Genomic DNA, 17,934 nt, shown 5'->3' on the forward strand with positions numbered 1-17,934 from the left:
TCTGCAACAATAGGAGCCTTCAGAAGCAAATTCCCCCATGAGCTGATCTGCACGGACTGCGAGCCGACAGGCCGAGGTGCACGGCTGCGTCCCAGCTGCAGGCGCGAGTGCCACGGCCCTTTGTGGCTGAGCCCGGGCGCTGTCTGTAATGCTCCAGAGAAGACTCGTCATCCCAGTGCCAGCAGTTGTGGGACACCCGCTTTCCTACGCTGCCACAGCACGGCAGGGCTTTGGGTGCTGGCACTGGCGGAGCGCCCGCGGGAGGTGACTGCTTCCCTGGGCTTCGCTGTAGAAGAACAAGCGCGAGGAGCAAACATGCAGCTCTGATGGGCAGTCTGGGCTGGACACGTGAAAGGTGTTGGCTCTGTTTTCCGTTGCCCCAAGGGCTGCTCACAACCCAACTTGAGGCTTAGAGCTGCGGTGTTCACAGCCAGGCCCTGCTGCAAACACGACCCCAGAGGCAGTGGTGCCTGGATCGTACAATCACACACAAGGAGGGCTGGAAGAGACCTCAGGAGGTTACATCTAGTCCAACCCCCTGCTCCAAACAGGACCAGCCCCAACTGCATCATCCCAGCCAAGGCTTTGTCTACCTGGGTCTTCAAAACCTCCAAGGATGGAGAGTCCACAACCATTGGGGAGCCTGCTCCAGTGCTTCACCACCCTCCTTGTGAGAGAGTTTTGCCTAATATTCAACCTCAACTTCCCTTGCTGCAGCCTGAGCCCATTGCTCCTTGTCCTGTATCTGCCCCCACTGAGAACAGCCCAGCTCCATCCTCTTTGCAGCCCCCCTGCAGGGAGGTGAAGGCTGCTATTCAACCCCCTCGGTCTTCTCTTCTGCAGACTCAATCAGCCCAGTTCCCTCGGCCTCTCCTCACCAGTCCTGTCCCCCAGCCCCACAACTGGACTCTCTCCAATGTGTCCACATCCTTTCTGTAGTAGGGAGCCCACAACTGGACACAGGACTACAGATGTGGCATCACCAGTGCAGAATAAATCAGAATAATTACCTCCCTCAATCTGCTGGCAACGCTCCTCCCAATGCAGCCCAGGATGCCGCTCGCCTTCTTGGCAACCAGGGCACAACGCTGGCTCCTGTTCAGCTTCTTGTCCCCTGTCACCCCCAGTTCCCTCAGCCTCTCCTCACAAGTCATGTCCTCCAGCCCCACAACCATTTCCACTGGACTCTCTCCAATTTGTCCACATCCCTTCTGCAGTGGGGGTCCCACAGCTGGACACAGGACTCAGGACTCCAGATGTGTCATCACCAGTGCTGAATAAAGGGGAAGAACCACTTCCCTTGACCTGCTGGCACCGCTCCTACCGATGCAGCCCAGGATGCTGTTAGCCTTCTTGGCACCAAGGGTACACTGCCGGCTCATATGCATCTTAGTGTCCCCTGTCCCCCCCAGGTCCTTGTTTGCAGAGTTGCTGCCCAGCCAGTGAGCCCCAGCCTGCACCGGAGCACGGGATTGTTCCCTCCTAGGTGCAGGACTTTGCACTTGTCCTTGTTGAACCTCGGGAGGTTTCTTTTTGGCCCAATCCTCTAATTTGTCCAGGCCACTCTGAATCCTAGCCCTACCCTTGGTTCTCCTGCGAAGCCTGGGGAGCTGCACTGCCCCAGGGTCTGCTCCCCAGCCACTGTATGCATGGGGGCTGTGTGCTCTGCACCCCTGCTGCTTGCTGCCCCGTGGCAGGGGGCCTGTGATGCAGTGGTAGGGCAGTAGCCCAGGCTCCTCCTTGTCTCCTCATGGGCTTCTTGCTCTGGTGAGCAGGTGCTGGGGCAGCAAGTGCCTGCTAGCCCAACTAGCTGTGCAGGGAAGAGCAGACTTGTCCCCTGCCTGCCCCAGGCAAGCACTCTCCATCTGGGCCATAATGCCCGGTCTGAAGTCCGTGCGACCTTCCCCTGGACCCAGCGGGGTCTGCAGGCTCACACCTGGAGGCAGCCATGACTTCTGATCTGTGTCGGCCTACAAAGCAAACTTGCAGCGCTGGGGACCGAGCCCACGTGAGCTACCTGAACCCCAACCTGCGCTCCACATATATCAGAGAGGAGTCTGTAGGTGCCACATTGCCACTGAGGGCAGTGAGGAAGGACGACAGTCCCCACCCAAATGCCAGCGTGGTCCATGCAGACTCCCGCAGGTGCACGTGGCCCTGGGCTAAGATGCAGGGTCTGTCCTGTTCCCGGCACACCGCTCAAACCACGTGACAACAGCATTGTCTTTTAAACAAAGCCCCACGGTATTTTATTTTCCAGATACTATTTTTTCGGAATGATAAAATGACAAAGGGGCATGTCAGCCTCGAAAAAGGGTCAGAAGCAGACGATTTGAATCTAATTAGGTTTGGGGGGAACACGTGGCAATGGATATTGGAATTAAGGGGGCACTAAAAAGTCTTTATTTAAAAAAAATAAATTTACAACTAGAAGTGATAGAAGCTGCAACGTCTAACGGACTGTCATCAAGGATTCTGCCTGGTTATATCTTTTACACTTCCCTTTCCTTTAGAGGATGAAACCTCCCTCATCCGCTCGGTGGCTGTCCCTAACCAGCTCTCCTTTCCTGTTCTCAGACCGTAGCAACCCCATTGCAAGGTCTGGACTGCGCATCACTGCAGAGGAGGTTAAAAATAAAATACAATCAAATGCAAACCTCCCACCCATGGCGCGGGTGAAATGCTAGAGGCACGGGGTAACAAACCACTTCTACGCATTCTTGATAAGGCTTTCGAAAACTTAAGGAAAATCAGGGTTACTACTGAACTCCCTGCATCTTGACAGCGCCGTGTCGGTGTTGCCAACACGACCACTTCTGTGGCTTGGTTTATGATACTTTAAAAACAGTTATTAAAGTGAAGCATCGATGATAAGCCTTGAAATCTGAAGCCTTCTTTTCTCCTCCCTGTGATTGCACTCCAGAATCGTTATCTATCTGAGACCCTCTCCACACCTACATGCACAGAGAGGCTCTTCCTCATTGCTGTCAATAGCTGACAATATTTTTTACAAGATAACACAGGCAGTTATATTGCCCTGAGCCATCTGCTATACCGTCCTTGCAGTTAGGGACTGGTGAGAGTGCTTTGGCTAACAGCGGAGATAACTGACCATAAGCGTACCTGGAACTGGCCCAAATGAGAGCATTTTAACAGAGGTTTCTTCTCCTTTTAAACCCACTTATGCATAAAAGACACGGGCCTGGATCCTGTTCTCTCATCGTGCAGGAATAACTATGGAGCAGCTCCCTGCCCGTAGCAAAGCTCTCGCTGGCGTGGCCCCAGGGGAGATCAAACCGTGGCCCAGACCAGGTCCGGGTTGAAAGGTTCAGCTTTCCCCAGGCCAGGTCTCTAGCCCTGGGTCTTTCCCTCCTCCGATTCACATCCATGGCAAAACTGCTGTGGCTGAGCCCCTCCTGCTCCACGTTTTGTGCAAATAGCGTCCACAGCTTCACCTCCCTGAGCCTAACGTCCTGTGCCAGGCGACCGAGGCACACGGGGCAACGCTTACTCCCTCCACAATCACACTTCGTTACAGGAGCTGTTTAATTAAGCACACTCCTTTTGTTCTCCTGCGGAGCCATTTCTCACAGCAGAAGAATCAACGTCCCATTTTTCCTATAAACACATTTCTTCACAACTACACTTCATGGTGCGTGTGACTATTATGTACACAGTGTTTGTAGCAGGAGAGATTTCTACCAGCCAGAGTACTTTTTCCTCTACAACAGTTGGTTATAATTAGACCTCCATTTGTCTCCATTTTTCCACAAATATGGAAGTCTCCGTCTCTTCCATACCCCTGTGGTTTACCTTACTACAATTGCCTACTGATGGTTGGCCAACAATTGCTAGAACAAGAGTAGGACAATTGCTAGATGAGACTTGCCCTCCAACATTATGAAGTGATAAGGCACAACAACACATTTTACTAGCTGAGACCTACAAAGAGCTGTGTATAACCCCTAGCTCACCTTAATTCACATTACCCTAGGATGCAGATAGATGTCACAATTATGCCTGTGTGGAAAGATAGCAATATAAGCTGCTATGATGTACATTTGATGCCTGTGGGCTTCTACTGAGCTAAAAGTATAGGAAACCATTGTGGATTTAACCTTGTTAAAGCTTTGGTGATTTAGCTCACTTGAGTCGCTACAGGAGCACACATAGGTACGAGTTGCATTATAACACAGAGCGCAAACTCCTGGGCTGCTGTTCCCTGTTACAGTGGTTGGAAGTTACCTCTGCGATACAGCCTTTGTGGGCTCGTTTTCACCCTGGTGTGAAGTTAGCTCTGATTTCCACTCTTTAAAAAAAAAAGAAATGGAAATGCCTGGTGTTGAAAGGCTGGAGTGAGGTTACTAATGGAGTTACTATCTCGAGGCCAATAGTGTTTAGTGTTTTCCTTCCAGGCCTTTGCACAACAGGATGAAAGTTGAGGATGATGCACATTTGCAGGCACCATCAATGCAGAGAAGGGTCAGAGCACTGGAGAGGAACAGCTGAATGACCTTGAAGGCTGGGGTAATACCCATAGGAAGAAATCCAACTATACCAAGTGCAAGATCATGTATTTAGGGACTAATAAGAATTTCTGCTCTAAAGTGGGTGTTCATTAGCTGGAAATCATAGAAACATGGAAAATGAGGGCTGGAAGGGAGCTCAGGAGGTCACATCTAGTCCAACCCCCTACTCCAAGCAGGACCAGCCCCAGCTACATCATCCCAGACAGGGCTTTGTATAGCTGGGACTTAAACACCTCCAAGGATGGAGATTTCACCACCGCTCTGAGTAACCCGTTCCAGTGCTTCACCACCCTCTTAGTGAACGTTTTTCCTAATATCCAACTTAAACTTCCCTTGCTACAACTGGAGCCCATTGCTTCTTCACTTGAGACCACTGCTCCTTAAAATGATAGAGGAGGGGAAAGATCTAGGTGTCTTAATTGATAGCAGGACAACTATGATCCTTCACTGTGGTGCGGCCATGAAAAAAGCTAATGTGGTCCAAAAATGTTCCAGGAAAAGTATTTCCAGGAGAGCTAAGGAAGGATTAATGACATTATACAGGCATTTCCATGACCTTCTCTGGAATACTGCATGATATTAGTCGCCCAGTTTCAAGAGAGGTGATTCAAACTGGACCACGTACAGAAAAGGACAATTAGGATGATCATGGGAAGGGGGAGCCTATAGCAGAAGATGCTAAAAAAGCTTGGTGTGTCTAGCTTAGAAAAATAGAAGGTGAGAAGGTATCTGACTTCTGTCTACAAACACATCCCGGTAGCTAAGCATCGGGCACGGGAAACAGCTGCGGAAAATAAGGACCAATGGCAGCACAAAAGCAAATGAGTATAAACAGGCTGTGAGTAAATTTAGGCTGGAAATTAAAAGCAAATGTTCCAGTTGTCACAGCAGGAAGGCCCTGGGTCCTGATCAGAGGAGAAGCTACAAGAACAATTAGCAAATGGAGGCTAATCAGGTTGTGAAAGGGATCGTCTGATGTGGCATGGCTGTCTGTGACCGCAGGACACGGGAAGTTGCAGTTGGATATTAGGGACATTTTTCTCACTGGGAGGGCGGTGAAGCACTGGGACAGGTTACCCAGAGAGGTGCTGGACTCTCCATCCTTGGAGGTGTTTAAGACCCGGGCAGACAAAGCCTTGTCTGGGATGATGGAGTTGGGGCTGGTCCTGCTCGGAGCAGGGGGCTGGACTAGACGTGACCTCCTGAGCTCCCTCCAACCCTGACCGTCTGTGATTGTAAAGTGATCTCACATCTGGGCACGTGGTCTGGTGTGTAACATGCACAGTGCAAATCGCACACCATGGTTAGTCACAACACCCACAAGACACCAGCAAGAAGTGCTTCCTAGACCCCTCCAGGGGATAAAATCAGGACATTCATTTTCACCTCTCAGCTACCTGAATTGAATCTATACTGCCTGGAGAAGCACTATTTTATAATCATTCAGTGCCCAGCAAAAAACAGGCTGCTATCCCCTCATCTGCTGTGCATGCTGTTCTGGGGGGTCTGATACTCGTGGCCTGAGCGATCTCATTAGACTCTGTCTGGATGGGTGACAACAGGATTCATGTTATGCAGACAGTTCCCAGAAGGGCTGTCAGATGCATTTCGACCTGCTGGCTAGGCAAGGAGGGACACCCAAACACTGCCTGTGTTTTCCACGAAGAACAGATTTTTATGAAGAACAGAAATCTTTCACCCAGCTCTCGCCACCACTCGGGCCATGCAAGCCCTGCTCTCGCTCTGGAGGAACGAGCCCTAACGAGCTGTTCTGACAGTGGTCTGACGTGAGAGGTCAAGGCCTGGCTGAGCTGGGGGTCCAGGACCACCTTCCCAAAATGTTCACAAGTGACCATTCTCGCGCCCTCCAGCTCTGGTTCCCACAACAGCTGGTCTCACCCCTATTCACATGAACAAAGACGTAGTAAAGACACAGGAAATGGTTTCGGGGGGAGCTACTTGTGTGAGCACGAATTTCAGGACTGGATCACGGACCAGCTAGGACGACGTCCAGAACTGATAAACTATTTGCGCAGACGAAGGATGTTTCATTAGGGAGATGAGCCAAGGCCCTGGGGACTCGACAGGAACCTCTTGTTGTCTTTGGGGGATTTTCGATCAGGGCCTCTGTGCTCTGTGCCAGTGGTTTGTAAAGGATGGAAACAATTTCCATCCTGTCCCGAAGGTCTAAGTTCTGCCTTGTTTTCTAGGGGACCATGGGAAAATGCGTCCAAAGGGAAAATAAAAAAGAATTTGTCCAAGGCTTTTTATTGAGTAGAACTCCCCTCCCCCCTGTCAAGAGCTATTATGTCTTTTTTCCAATGCATGGGCTCTGCCAAACCATTCGTAGCTGTTCCCTGGCCCATAACAGTTTGCCAAGTAAGGATGGCCATGGGATATTGTTTGACACCTTTCCACATGACCATTAGAAAGTGACATCTCCTCCAATCCATCCCTTTATGCGGAAAATGCGCTATGCAGGGAAATGTATACATTTTTTAGCATTATGGAAGCACCAAAAGAAGGAAACATGACACCTATGCAATCTTTCCTCACTTCATCAAGGAGCAAAGTCAAGGGCTATTCAACTCCCAGGAGTCGAAAGCAAGAGTCCCCTTGGGAGAGCTCTACCATGACTGCTCTCCATGAGCCGGTGCCCGTGTGTAAAGCCCTCTGCAAACCACCCTGCACTTCTGTTGCAGAACACATGCCAAACTCACACCTTGCTCTTGGCCTAGGAACTAGGTCTCGTGCATTTGTTTTGCACCTTGCTCACTAGTACAGGATAAAATACTGGACTTAATTGGAGAGTTTAGTCAGGAAACAAACTCTGGTTGCATTCTGAAGTCAGGAAAGACTGGATTCCAACCCCCCTCCCATCCCCCCAATTAATTGAGGGCCATAAAATTGCTGATTGTGTTTTAGACCCACCACTGGCTTTCTCATGACCTCTTGCACATGCAGTCAGTCACAACACTGAGCGAGGGAGTGCTATGGAGTCATGCGAGGTCTACATGTCTAGGGCAGGTTTGCCACGTCTGCAGGTCCTGCTTTCCATGGAAGCTCCTAGAAGGAAGGCAGTGCACTTTTCTGGATGCAACGGAGATGGCACATCCAGGCACAGCGCCGTGGGGGCTCAGGCTGCATCACCTTGTTCTTTGGAGATGATGTGGGTAGGCCAGGGTCCCCAGGGACCCTCCCTGCCAGGGCGCTGACAGCACAGATCTGCCATCGGCTCTGCCATCTGGAAAAGTCCATGAAAGCACTCCTGGCAGGACAGACCCTTGTGCAAACGTCTCACTGCAAGGGAGTGTGAGGGAGGTCCCTGGTTTCCTGGCCATCAGGTCTATCTGCTGACCTCGGCCCTTTTTCTGGTGGGTGCATCGTGAAAACCTCTCTGTCTCGTGTGCCACCGCCTGGCAAGAATTGCTCCTTTGAGGACTATCACGGCAAGTTCCACTTGCAAACTGGTGGCATGACGCGGCCTCATATCCTTCAGAGCCTGGGTCACATGAAACCCCTGCTCCTCACTTGGGGTCCCAGGGCTTTCCCTACATGCCCGGGGACCTGGGAAGTTCTTGCTTCTCCTACACTACAATAGTCTTGCAGGGGAAGAGGTGCGTGGGGAGCAGAAGCATCAGCCTGGGTGGGGGACAGCGCAGCGCTATGCCACAGCCTGTTCTCCAGTGGTTTTCATGGCAGAGTCACCTTCCTTGTGTCACCTTTGGCTGCTGCCACGGTAAAGCCTGAGAGCAGGAAATCCTCTGGCTAGAGCACGCACATTGAAAACTGTGCATAAACTGCTGGGAGCGGACAATGGGCAGCAAACAGCACCGGACATTTTCCAGGTGATTTTTGCTTAAAGGAATATTCTGCTTTTTTTCTTGTGGGCATTAACAAAGGACACAGCACGTGGGTAACTCCACAAGGGTCTTCATGTCATCTCTCTCTCATGCTTTCTGCCTGGGCTTATCAGGAAGACTTGTATACAAAAGACGCATCAAAACCTCAATCCACCAGTCTTTTACTGCAGCCGTGGGAGATAAACCCATCCCATGAACTGCCTGTATTGCCACACAGGGAAGCTGCTTAAAATGGTGATAAAATAAGAGCCCATGGAAATGCCCTCTTGGCCCATGGATCACCTCTTGGCTGTTTATCTGTATAATGCATTGCAAAGCCAAGATCCAAGCAGCTTGCGCTAAGGGCAGGGAGGCACTTGAAGGAGCAGGAGGCGTTTGGCCCTGCACGGTGAGCTGGGAACAGCCCCTGGGGGGCTCTGACTCCATCCAGCCAGAGCGAGAGCGCTCACTTACGTGGGGTTGCTGCACTGGCGCTCCGCGTTTTGCACGCCGGTGCCGCACGTCCGCGAGCAGCTCGCCCAGGAACTCCAGGCTCCCCAGCTGCCGTCGATGGCGTCGGGGCGGAAGCCCACTGGCACGCACTCCCCATTGAAGCACCACTGCGAAGCAACACACAGAGTGAGCACAACGAAGGGTTAGCAGCTGCGCAAGGTGCTCCCTGGACACACTGGGAGCCTGGAGCGAGAAACCTCTCAGAGGGCAACCTGTCTTTGAAATACAGATGCTCGCTGAGGATTCAGAGCTGTCTTTGCACCCAGATGTGAGCTGGGCAGCTTGGTGCATCCCGGGGGAGAGGTCTTCTGACCCCAGCTGTGCTCCCATAGCTCACAGGGAAAATAAGAGTGGGGATACGTGCTTAGTTTAGGATTTGCTGGCAGGAACAAAGCTTCCTGATGCCCTGGACCTCTGGGCAGCATCTGGGCAGTTTGCATTTCACGCCCAAGACATCGGCTTTGCCTTTGGTTTCTTCAGGAAAGCTCCAATGCAGCTTAACTAAGGAGAACGGGTGAGCTGGCAGATGTTACAGGCAAATCCTCCAGAGCCCTTCAAAATCAGCAAAGCTTAGCTACTGGCACCAGCTGCTCACACAGCCGGGACCAGGAGGGGCAGGGGAAGACGTGCTCACAAGATCTTTACGCTGTTTAATGCTACCTGGGGCCGTTGTTCCAGACTCAACGTGCAGCTCAGAGCAGCCCTGGAGTTGCTGGCAGTAGCCCATGAAGGATCGTTAACAGAGGCGGCTCCCTGCTCCTTTGCCTTTGCAGGGCTGCAAACACCAGGAGACGAGGCTGGGCTGCTGCTGAAGTTCCTTGGTTGCTTTGCTGCTGCCCTGGCATCTCAACAGGTGGAACAAGAGCCTCCATCAGGCCTTTTCCTCTCCTTGGGACTTGGCCCAGGGGGGCAACAGCTGCCAGAAAAACCCATCCGAGAGCAGAACAGGCTCTGGCTCTTGTGAATCTTAATAAGCTGCTGCTTTATGCATTTAGGTCTCATCTATCTCATCAGTCTGAGGCAATGGGGGCTTTGCCAGGGTTTGGGCTGCCTGCAGTCAGCATTCCCACTCACGCGTGGCTGGGACACTCAGGCTTTTCCTATTCCCCTTCAAAGCCAGGAGCACAACCCCCTGCATCTCTTCTCCCCTTCCCTGGCTGTGCTGGCCTGTGTGCACAGAAAGATGGCACACATGTATGTACAAGTCCTTCCAGCCTAGCAGAGCGGGGCTGGCCGTAGCAACACGACAGACCCCTGCGGGGCAATAAGCACAGGCTGGTTGAATTATCCCCAGTACAGGACGTATAAGCCATTCTCAAATTAAGCCAACTGGACATGTCCACCCTGCAGCTGCTAACACCTATTCTGTGACTCGCGCCCCACTGTTGGCTCTGAGCCCGACAGCCCATCGCCCCCAAGATCCTCCCAGCTGGAGCGTGAGCCAGATGATTGCCTCGAGTTACCTTGTTCTCGCCACACTTGGTGCCGTCCACAGCCGCGTCCAGCTTGGAGTGGCACGTGTTGCCCACTGTGCACCAGAGTGTGTTGCAGACGCTCTGCAGAAAGCAAGTGGACATGGGGGGAGAGGGGGTTACCGACAGCTTCACGCTCCCAGCACCCATCAGACCCGTTTGAAACAGCCCGCTCCCTCGGACTTCACGGATCAGCAAAGACCTGACCTCGGTGGCTGTTTGGTCTGTAACCCCTGCCCCTTCCCTGTTGCCCTTTCCTCTTCCAGTTTGGCCCTTGCCTTCCCCTCTCCCCTTTGCCATGGCTGCAGTGACCCCAGCCTTGAACTTCAAGGAGAATCTGCCATCAGTTTGGCTCTGTGGGCTGCTCCGGGGAGCTGAAGGCTCCACACACAGACCTCCCTTCTGATTCAGCCAAGACAACCACAACATTTTGAACAACAAGAATTTATCTGGAAGGACCTGTCCCTCCATCACCTGGGTGGGGGTCTCTGTGCACAGATTTACAAAAGCAGCCCAGGAAGACCCAGCCCCTGCTTACATCCATGTCATCACAGAAGGTGGAATATTGTCCGTACTGTAGCCGGCACTGATGGCTAACGTCGTAGAGGACTCCGGGGGGGGCTAAGGGGAAGTCAACCACGTCCTTGGCCGGTGGATCGTCCAGGCACAGACCCCAGCCCCGGCTGCAGAAGGAAACAGGCACGTCAGAATCAAACAGGTGGGCATCAACAGAGGGCAGGAAGCAAGCAGGTAAAAGAGCCTCTTCTATAACGCTGGAAGAGGTTTTAGAGGAGGAAGTGCCTCGTATCCTTTTGCAAGCCCATCAGAGCCTTGTGCAATCATTGTTTGCAAACATTTCTAGTAGTGACCGTTCTTCAGGGCTCTTCACATTTTACACACCTACCTCCTGCCTTCAACATCTGATGTTCTCAGTTCACAAATCGTCAGGTGCTGCCCGAGCACGCTCCAGAGCAGGGGCGGGCTATTATTTCAGGCGGAGGGCCGCTTACTGAGTTTTGGCAAGCTGTTGAGGGCTGCATTTCCCTCTCCGGCACAGGGAAGCAGGAACAGCCCCATAGTCCCAGGCCAGAAGCCTCTGCTAGGCAGGGGTTTCTGGTCGTGGGGGTAGGGCTGCGCAGGCCTTGCTGCTGGGTCCTGCCACCAGTTCCCTCTCCGGAGGGCACCACCCTCACAGGCTTTCCCAGGTCACATCTGTAGACTCCCCAGACCTGGGGTGTGCATGTGACCCAATTTAATCCATGAAGTTAGAGCTACTTATGCCGAACTGGAATAAGGCCCAAGGCATTTGGACAATCTCCAAATAAACCTCCAGGCTTCATGGAGCATAAAACTGAGCTAGGGGGTTTGCAAGGTTTACCAGCACTTACTGTTTACCCCCAGTGCACGTCCTGTAATATCCTGCCCAGTTAGATGAGAACTACCCCCTGCTAGCATCTTCACCTGGCTCCCTTTCTCCCTGGGCCACATATCAGAATATTGCACCTCTATAGCCCATTCCAGGGCACAAGACACCATCTTTATAGATAGATAGATGTTAGGGTCGGAAGGGACCTCAATAGATCATCGAGTCCGACCCCCTGCATAAGCAGGAAAGAGTGCTGGGTCTAGATGACCCCAGCTAGATACTCATCTAACCTCCTCTTGAAGACCCCCAGGGTAGGGGAGAGCACCACCTCCCTTGGGAGCCCGTTCCAGACCTTGGCCACTCGAACTGTGAAGAAGTTCTTCCTAATGTCCAGTCTAAATCTGCTCTCTGCTAGCTTGTGGCCGTTGTTTCTTGTAACCCCGGGGGCGCCTTGGTGAATAAAACCTCACCAATTCCCTTCTGTGCGCCTGTGATGAACTTATAGGCAGCCACAAGGTCGCCTCTCAGCCTTCTCTTGCGGAGGCTGAAGAGGTCCAGGTGCCCCAGTCTCTCCTCACAGGGCTTGGTCTGCAAGCCCTTAACCATACGAGTTGCCCTTCTCTGGACCCTCTCCAGGTTATCCGCATCCCTCTTGAAGTGTGGCGCCCAGAACTGCACGCAGTACTCCAACTGCGGTCTGACCAGCGCCCGATAGAGGGGAAGTATCACCTCCCTGGACCTATTCGTCATGCATCTGCTGATGCACGATAAAGTGCCATTGGCTTTTCTGATGGCTTCGTCACACTGCCGGCTCATGTTCATCTTGGAGTCCACTAGGACTCCAAGATCCCTCTCCACCTCCGTGCCACCCAGCAGGTCATTCCCTAGGCTGTAGGTGTGCTGGACATTTTTCCTCCCTAGGTGCAGCACTTTGCATTTCTCCTTGTTGAACTGCATCCTGTTGTTTTCTGCCCACTTGTCCAACCTGTCCAGGTCTGCCTGCAGCTGTTCCCTGCCCTCCGGCGTGTCCACTTCTCCCCATAGCTTTGTGTCATCTGCAAACTTGGACAGAGTACACTTCACTCCCTCGTCCAAGTCGCTGATGAAGACATTAAAGAGTATCGGTCCAAGGACCGAGCCCTGCGGGACCCCACTGCCCACACCCTTCCAGGTCGAGACCGACCCATCCACCACGACTCTTTGGGTGCGACCCTCCAGCCAATTCGCCACCCACCGGACTGTGCAGTCATCCACATCACAGCCTCTTAATTTGTTCACCAGTATGGGGTGGGATACCGTATCGAAGGCCTTCCTGAAGTCTAAGTATACAACATCCACCCCTCCTCCTGTGTCCAGGCGTTTCGTAACCTGGTCATAAAAAGAGACTAGATTGGTCAGGCACGGTCTGCCCGCCACAAACCCATGCTGGTTTCCCCTCAGCATAATTTGTCCTGCCGGGCTCTCGCAAATGTGAGCCTTGATAATTTTTTCAAAGACTTTACCAAGGATGGAGGTGAGACTGACTGGCCTATAGTTGCCCGGGTCCTCCTTCCTCCCCTTTTTGAAAATGGGGACCACCATCATTTGAAGGTGTCAAATGATCAGCCAAGGAGTTTTTCCCATTTCCAGCTGAATCATCTCTGCCATGAAACATTGACTTGAGAAGTAAAACTGGCCCATGTGTGGGTCTCAGCCAGTCTAACTGGATGAGATCTCCAGCCGGCACCCAGGCACATCATCCCCACGCTGAGCTGAGCGAGAGCCCAGGGGAGAGTGACAGTGTCTCGTGCTCTCTTCACTTGCCCGGGGGAAAAAGTCTGTTCTCAAACTAGATGTCCCGGTGAGAGTCGGTCAGGTTTTCTATCACAGCAAGATAATTCAAGGAGAGCATCTGAACCTCAGGCCCCATCCTTATGCCTAGAAGGGCCCCACACTTGTCCCCTCTACTCTGTTCACCAGACCTGCTCCTTTAGACTTTATCAGGAGACAGAATTGATGCCCTCAGTCTGCCCTGTAAATGTTTTCCCTGCAAGAATGTATTGAAGGACAGGGCTCTTGACTTGATTCCTGTTCAGAGGAGACACCTTTTAACCCGGTTGCATTATGTCTTTGCACTCGATGCTGCTGAAGCAGTTGGTCACTCCTGATTCTAAAGCTCTCACACGTCCTTTCACAGCATCTGATGAAGTGGACTTCAGCTCAGAAAAACTCAAGCTTACACACACACACATGCATGCACACACATGCATGCATCATGCACTCACACACGCATGCATGTATGCACGCGTGCACACGCACACACACACACACACACTTTGGTCAGTCTATAAGGTGCAAATTTATTCCTTAACTCATGAAATCATGGGGCCTCTATGCAGCCGAGCAACATGTTTGTCAGGAGAAGTAAAACATGGATCATCTCCTGAGATGCCCCGTAGCACCGCAACGCACCCCACAAGCTCTGGCAACACCAACCCCAGAAGCAGTGGCCTGTGCAGGATATTGGGAACTGACCATATAGAAAGGCTGGACTGGAGACACGACAAAGAAGACTCCTTAACTCAGGAAACCCAGCCCCATCCCAGGCACCGAGCGGTATCTCTTCTGGCTGCTCTAAGTCAGTGAAGAGGTAAAAGCTCGCAGGCTCCTTCTCATCACCACTCTGACCAGAGCAAGGGCTCGTGTCAAGAGCTGCAGAATCGTTTCAGCTACAATCACGGTCCTTCATCTTCCCTGGACACAGAGCAACAATACTGAGCAAGTGCCACACTGCTGGCAGCATCGGACTTTGCTCTTCCTGCTCACCTGCAAGAACCTGTGTGGTTGGAAAGCAATTTTCCCTAAGGATGAAAGGAGCATTGTAGGATCTCACAAGCTCCCTCTGTAGCAGGTTTGTGGCCTTCCACCTGGGATCTCTTGAGCACAACCTTTTACAGAAGCAGGGTGTTGGTTGCTGTGGGCCCCCTGCTTTCCCTGTGGCAGGTTTGAGTGTGATGTCTAGGTGGTGTCAGGGTGGACAGTAGTCTTACACAGAGTTTAGAAGATGATGGATGTGTCTGGGATGGGTTGGACAAAGCTGAGCCTGTGTCAGGCAGGGGGTTGGATAGATGTGACCTCTGGAGCTCCCTTCCTGCCCTGCTTCTCAATGATCTTCACTAGGGGTTTTGCCATGGCTGTCCCAGCACGGCTGCAGCAGAAGGGGCTCAGTGATGGAGATAAACTCCAGCTCATTGCACATCAAGTATATCACAGATGTGAGTATGTGGAAAAGGCTGTATGCTGCGGTATTCCCGTCAGTCCGAGGCATCAGTGTTTATGTTCTCCTTGCTTAAAGCACATTAAGGAAGTCCAGCTGCGGAGCTGGTGAGGACACCAGTGCATGTAGGAGACCAGTCATAACAGCTGCACATCAAGTTGTGACAATGTTTATGTCCCCCCAACAGCCAGATATAGACAAAAGCAGCGGCGGTTTGATGAGACGCAGGGAAAAAAACCCAGCTAGGTTTCAAAGCAGCCCGGCAGGAGGGGGCGTGAGCAAAATATTTCGAAACCAATGTTTACAGGCCTTCCACAGAAATCCCGAAGGATGTTTATGTTAGGTGGAGTTTAATTCCAGCGAGAAGACGAAAAGTCAGAGGTAAATAAACAGATCGCAGCTGGTTTTTCCTCCTGCCTTGCGCTTTCAAGGTACCGGGGGAGTGATGCAGTCAGAAACTTCGGAGTCCTCACTTGGCAACAAATGCAAGTGGGGAGGCAGTTTAAGCATCACGGTGCCGTCTTCTAGGGCAGAGACTCCCCGACCGCTGGGCCTGTGGCTTTTCGAAGCCCATAGACACCTGGCTGCTCACATAGTCTTAGAAGCATAGAAAATGAGGGCTGGAGGGGAGCTCAGGAGGTCACATCTAGTCCAAGCCCCTGCTCCAAGCATCATCCCAGCCAAGGTTTTGTTAAGCCAGGTCTTAAACCTCTCTTGGTAACCCATTCCAGTGCTTCACCACCTCCTCGTGAGAGAGTTTTTCCTAGTATCCAACCTCAACTTCTCTTGCTGCAACTTGAGCCCATTGCTCCTTGTCCTGCCATCTGCCCCCACTGAGACCAGCCCAGCTCCATCCTCTTTGCAGCCCCCCGGCAGGGAGGTGAAGGCTGCTATTCAATCCCCCTCGGTCTTCTCATCTCTAGACTAAATCAGCCCAGTTCCCTCGGCCTCTCCTCACCAGTCCTGTCCCCCAGCCCACAACCATTTTCATTGCCCTTCACTGGACTCTCTCCAATGTGTCCACATCCTTTCTGTAGCAGGAGGCCCAAAACTGGACACAGGACTCCAGAATTAGCCTCATCTAGTGCAAGGCTCCTATTGGTTTCCAGCTCCTAGATGGCACAGAGACACCCAGAACTCCACTCCATCCCTTCCTAGGGGTGTCCTGTGTGTTGGTTTTACCCACCTTAAGCTCACTACTGAGCTGCAAATGGATCCAGTGAGAGAAGGCATGGGGTAAACCAGCAGTATAAAAGCCAAGACTCTGCAGAACAGATGTGAGGCTGTTTGATTCCCGCTCCAAGAGCCCCACGTGCACCAGAGCGCTCTCAAGTGCGTGTCTCACACACATGTGGTCCCTGCTGGGATCTGAATCGGCTGTTCCAGGAAGCCATGCTAACACCTAATCACTTGCCTTGCTTGTTAAAGATATCACCGCTTATTCAGATGGAGCAAATCTGAAGCATCCTGACTCTTGGAGGATAAAGCACATGGGAACAGAGGAACCAGCTAAAACCCAGGTTCCTCCTGCTGGTCCTTTTCGCAAGACCTCCCCCCAGAAACTGCTCCCTTTGGCCTGGAGCTAACTCCCCATGCTGGAAGTGTGGATGCTCATGGAAAGGCCAAGGGCAGAGCAGCCATCTACCAGCCTTTTTCGTTCAAACGCAACTCTTCTAAGCTTAGCCCGTGAAGAAGGAGGCCCCGCACAAAGTCTCTGGGTGAGTTTTTAGATGTGTCACATGCAAAATACTTACGCGAAACATCGTGTCACATTGCGGGACACAAAAAGACATGAAGAATAGATTGATTGGAAAAAAGCTCCATGCACGTATAAAAGCACCCAGGGACTGCTTAGACGTGGGTCCTGAAAGCCATGCTACTTGACTGAATATGAGGATAATGTGCCCACATAGCAACGTTACGGGGTTTTACAAGACGGGGCTACATTTGCAAGAAAAGATGACAACGTGGCACCAGGGGCTCCCGGATTCTCCAAAGCATAACAGAATAGAGCAATAGCCAGGAGACTCTTTCACATCCTGACATTGCTTCTAACCCTGTTTCACTTAGGAAGTTGGGAACACCCCCCTTCCCTCCCCAAAAGGAAAATATGGAGCAAAGGATCCTTTCTGGGGTGAGAGGGGCCATCAGTCTGCTTAACCCCACTTCGGCTCTAGGGATAGTTTCTTGTTTCACGGCAAGATGGTTCTGTCTGCAATACTGCTGCTGGCATCTTGTCTGGTCACACAATCCTCTATAGCCTTGAGGCTTGAAACCAGATACTTGGATTGCAATAGTACAGTAGACATGTGTGTAGCAAGAGACTGGTGAGAATCAACCTCAAACCTCCTCATAACCTCATTATCCAAGTCAGAATAGGAGCCACAGCGAGCTCCTGCGGGAGCAGTTGTAAAACTGCAACCACTTATTGCTTCATAATTCAGGTCTGTTCACAATGCCCTTGACTCCCACCACTGTGCTCATTCACAGGCAGCAAGAGCCTTCCTCCCACCACTTGCTTAATGTAGCCTTGTGCTTTTGTCTGAAAATGAATTACAAGTGAATGCCACTGCCGGGCCCCAAAGGTCCAAGCGACGCCCCAAAGCAATGCAAAATGCATTGCAGTCACCAGGAAATGACTGGGCTGACTTGTAGCCATAAAATGAAGTCATGACCTCAGTTTCCCCACTTAAGGTAAAGGGTCTCGTGAACAAGCACGGCTAGAAAAGGACATTCTTGGGTTTCGTGCGTCTTTCTGACCCCGTAAAGGTCTCTGCGAGTAGTCCTCAATGACCTACTAATGCAGATAAAACAGACTATCAGCCACCAGACTTGTTGACCTGCCTTATTTGCAGCTACAGACTCTGAACCATGAGAGGTGTAGCTTCCAGCTGCTCCGGGGTTGCTCCTACAGGAGAGGTGCATTTCTGCGGCTAGGTCTGTGCACACCCAGTTG

General features: G+C 51.9%; 1 protein-coding gene across 1 annotated transcript in view; it reads right to left on the reverse strand.

Moving 5' to 3' along the window:
• Nucleotides 1-17,934, reverse strand: part of ADAMTS7 (ADAM metallopeptidase with thrombospondin type 1 motif 7) — a 137,853-nt gene that overhangs the window by 91,269 nt on the left and 28,650 nt on the right. The window contains exons 9-11 of the mRNA XM_014601147.3: nt 10,895-11,039; nt 10,348-10,440; nt 8,846-8,991 (exon numbers count right to left, since the gene is read on the reverse strand). Of these exons, the coding sequence (XP_014456633.2) occupies nt 8,846-8,991; nt 10,348-10,440; nt 10,895-11,039 (384 nt within the window). The remainder of the gene's footprint in view (nt 1-8,845; nt 8,992-10,347; nt 10,441-10,894; nt 11,040-17,934) is intronic.

Source organism: Alligator mississippiensis, chromosome 11 (genome assembly GCF_030867095.1).
Source record: "Alligator mississippiensis isolate rAllMis1 chromosome 11, rAllMis1, whole genome shotgun sequence".
In the NCBI taxonomy this organism is placed as follows: domain Eukaryota; kingdom Metazoa; phylum Chordata; order Crocodylia; family Alligatoridae; genus Alligator; species Alligator mississippiensis.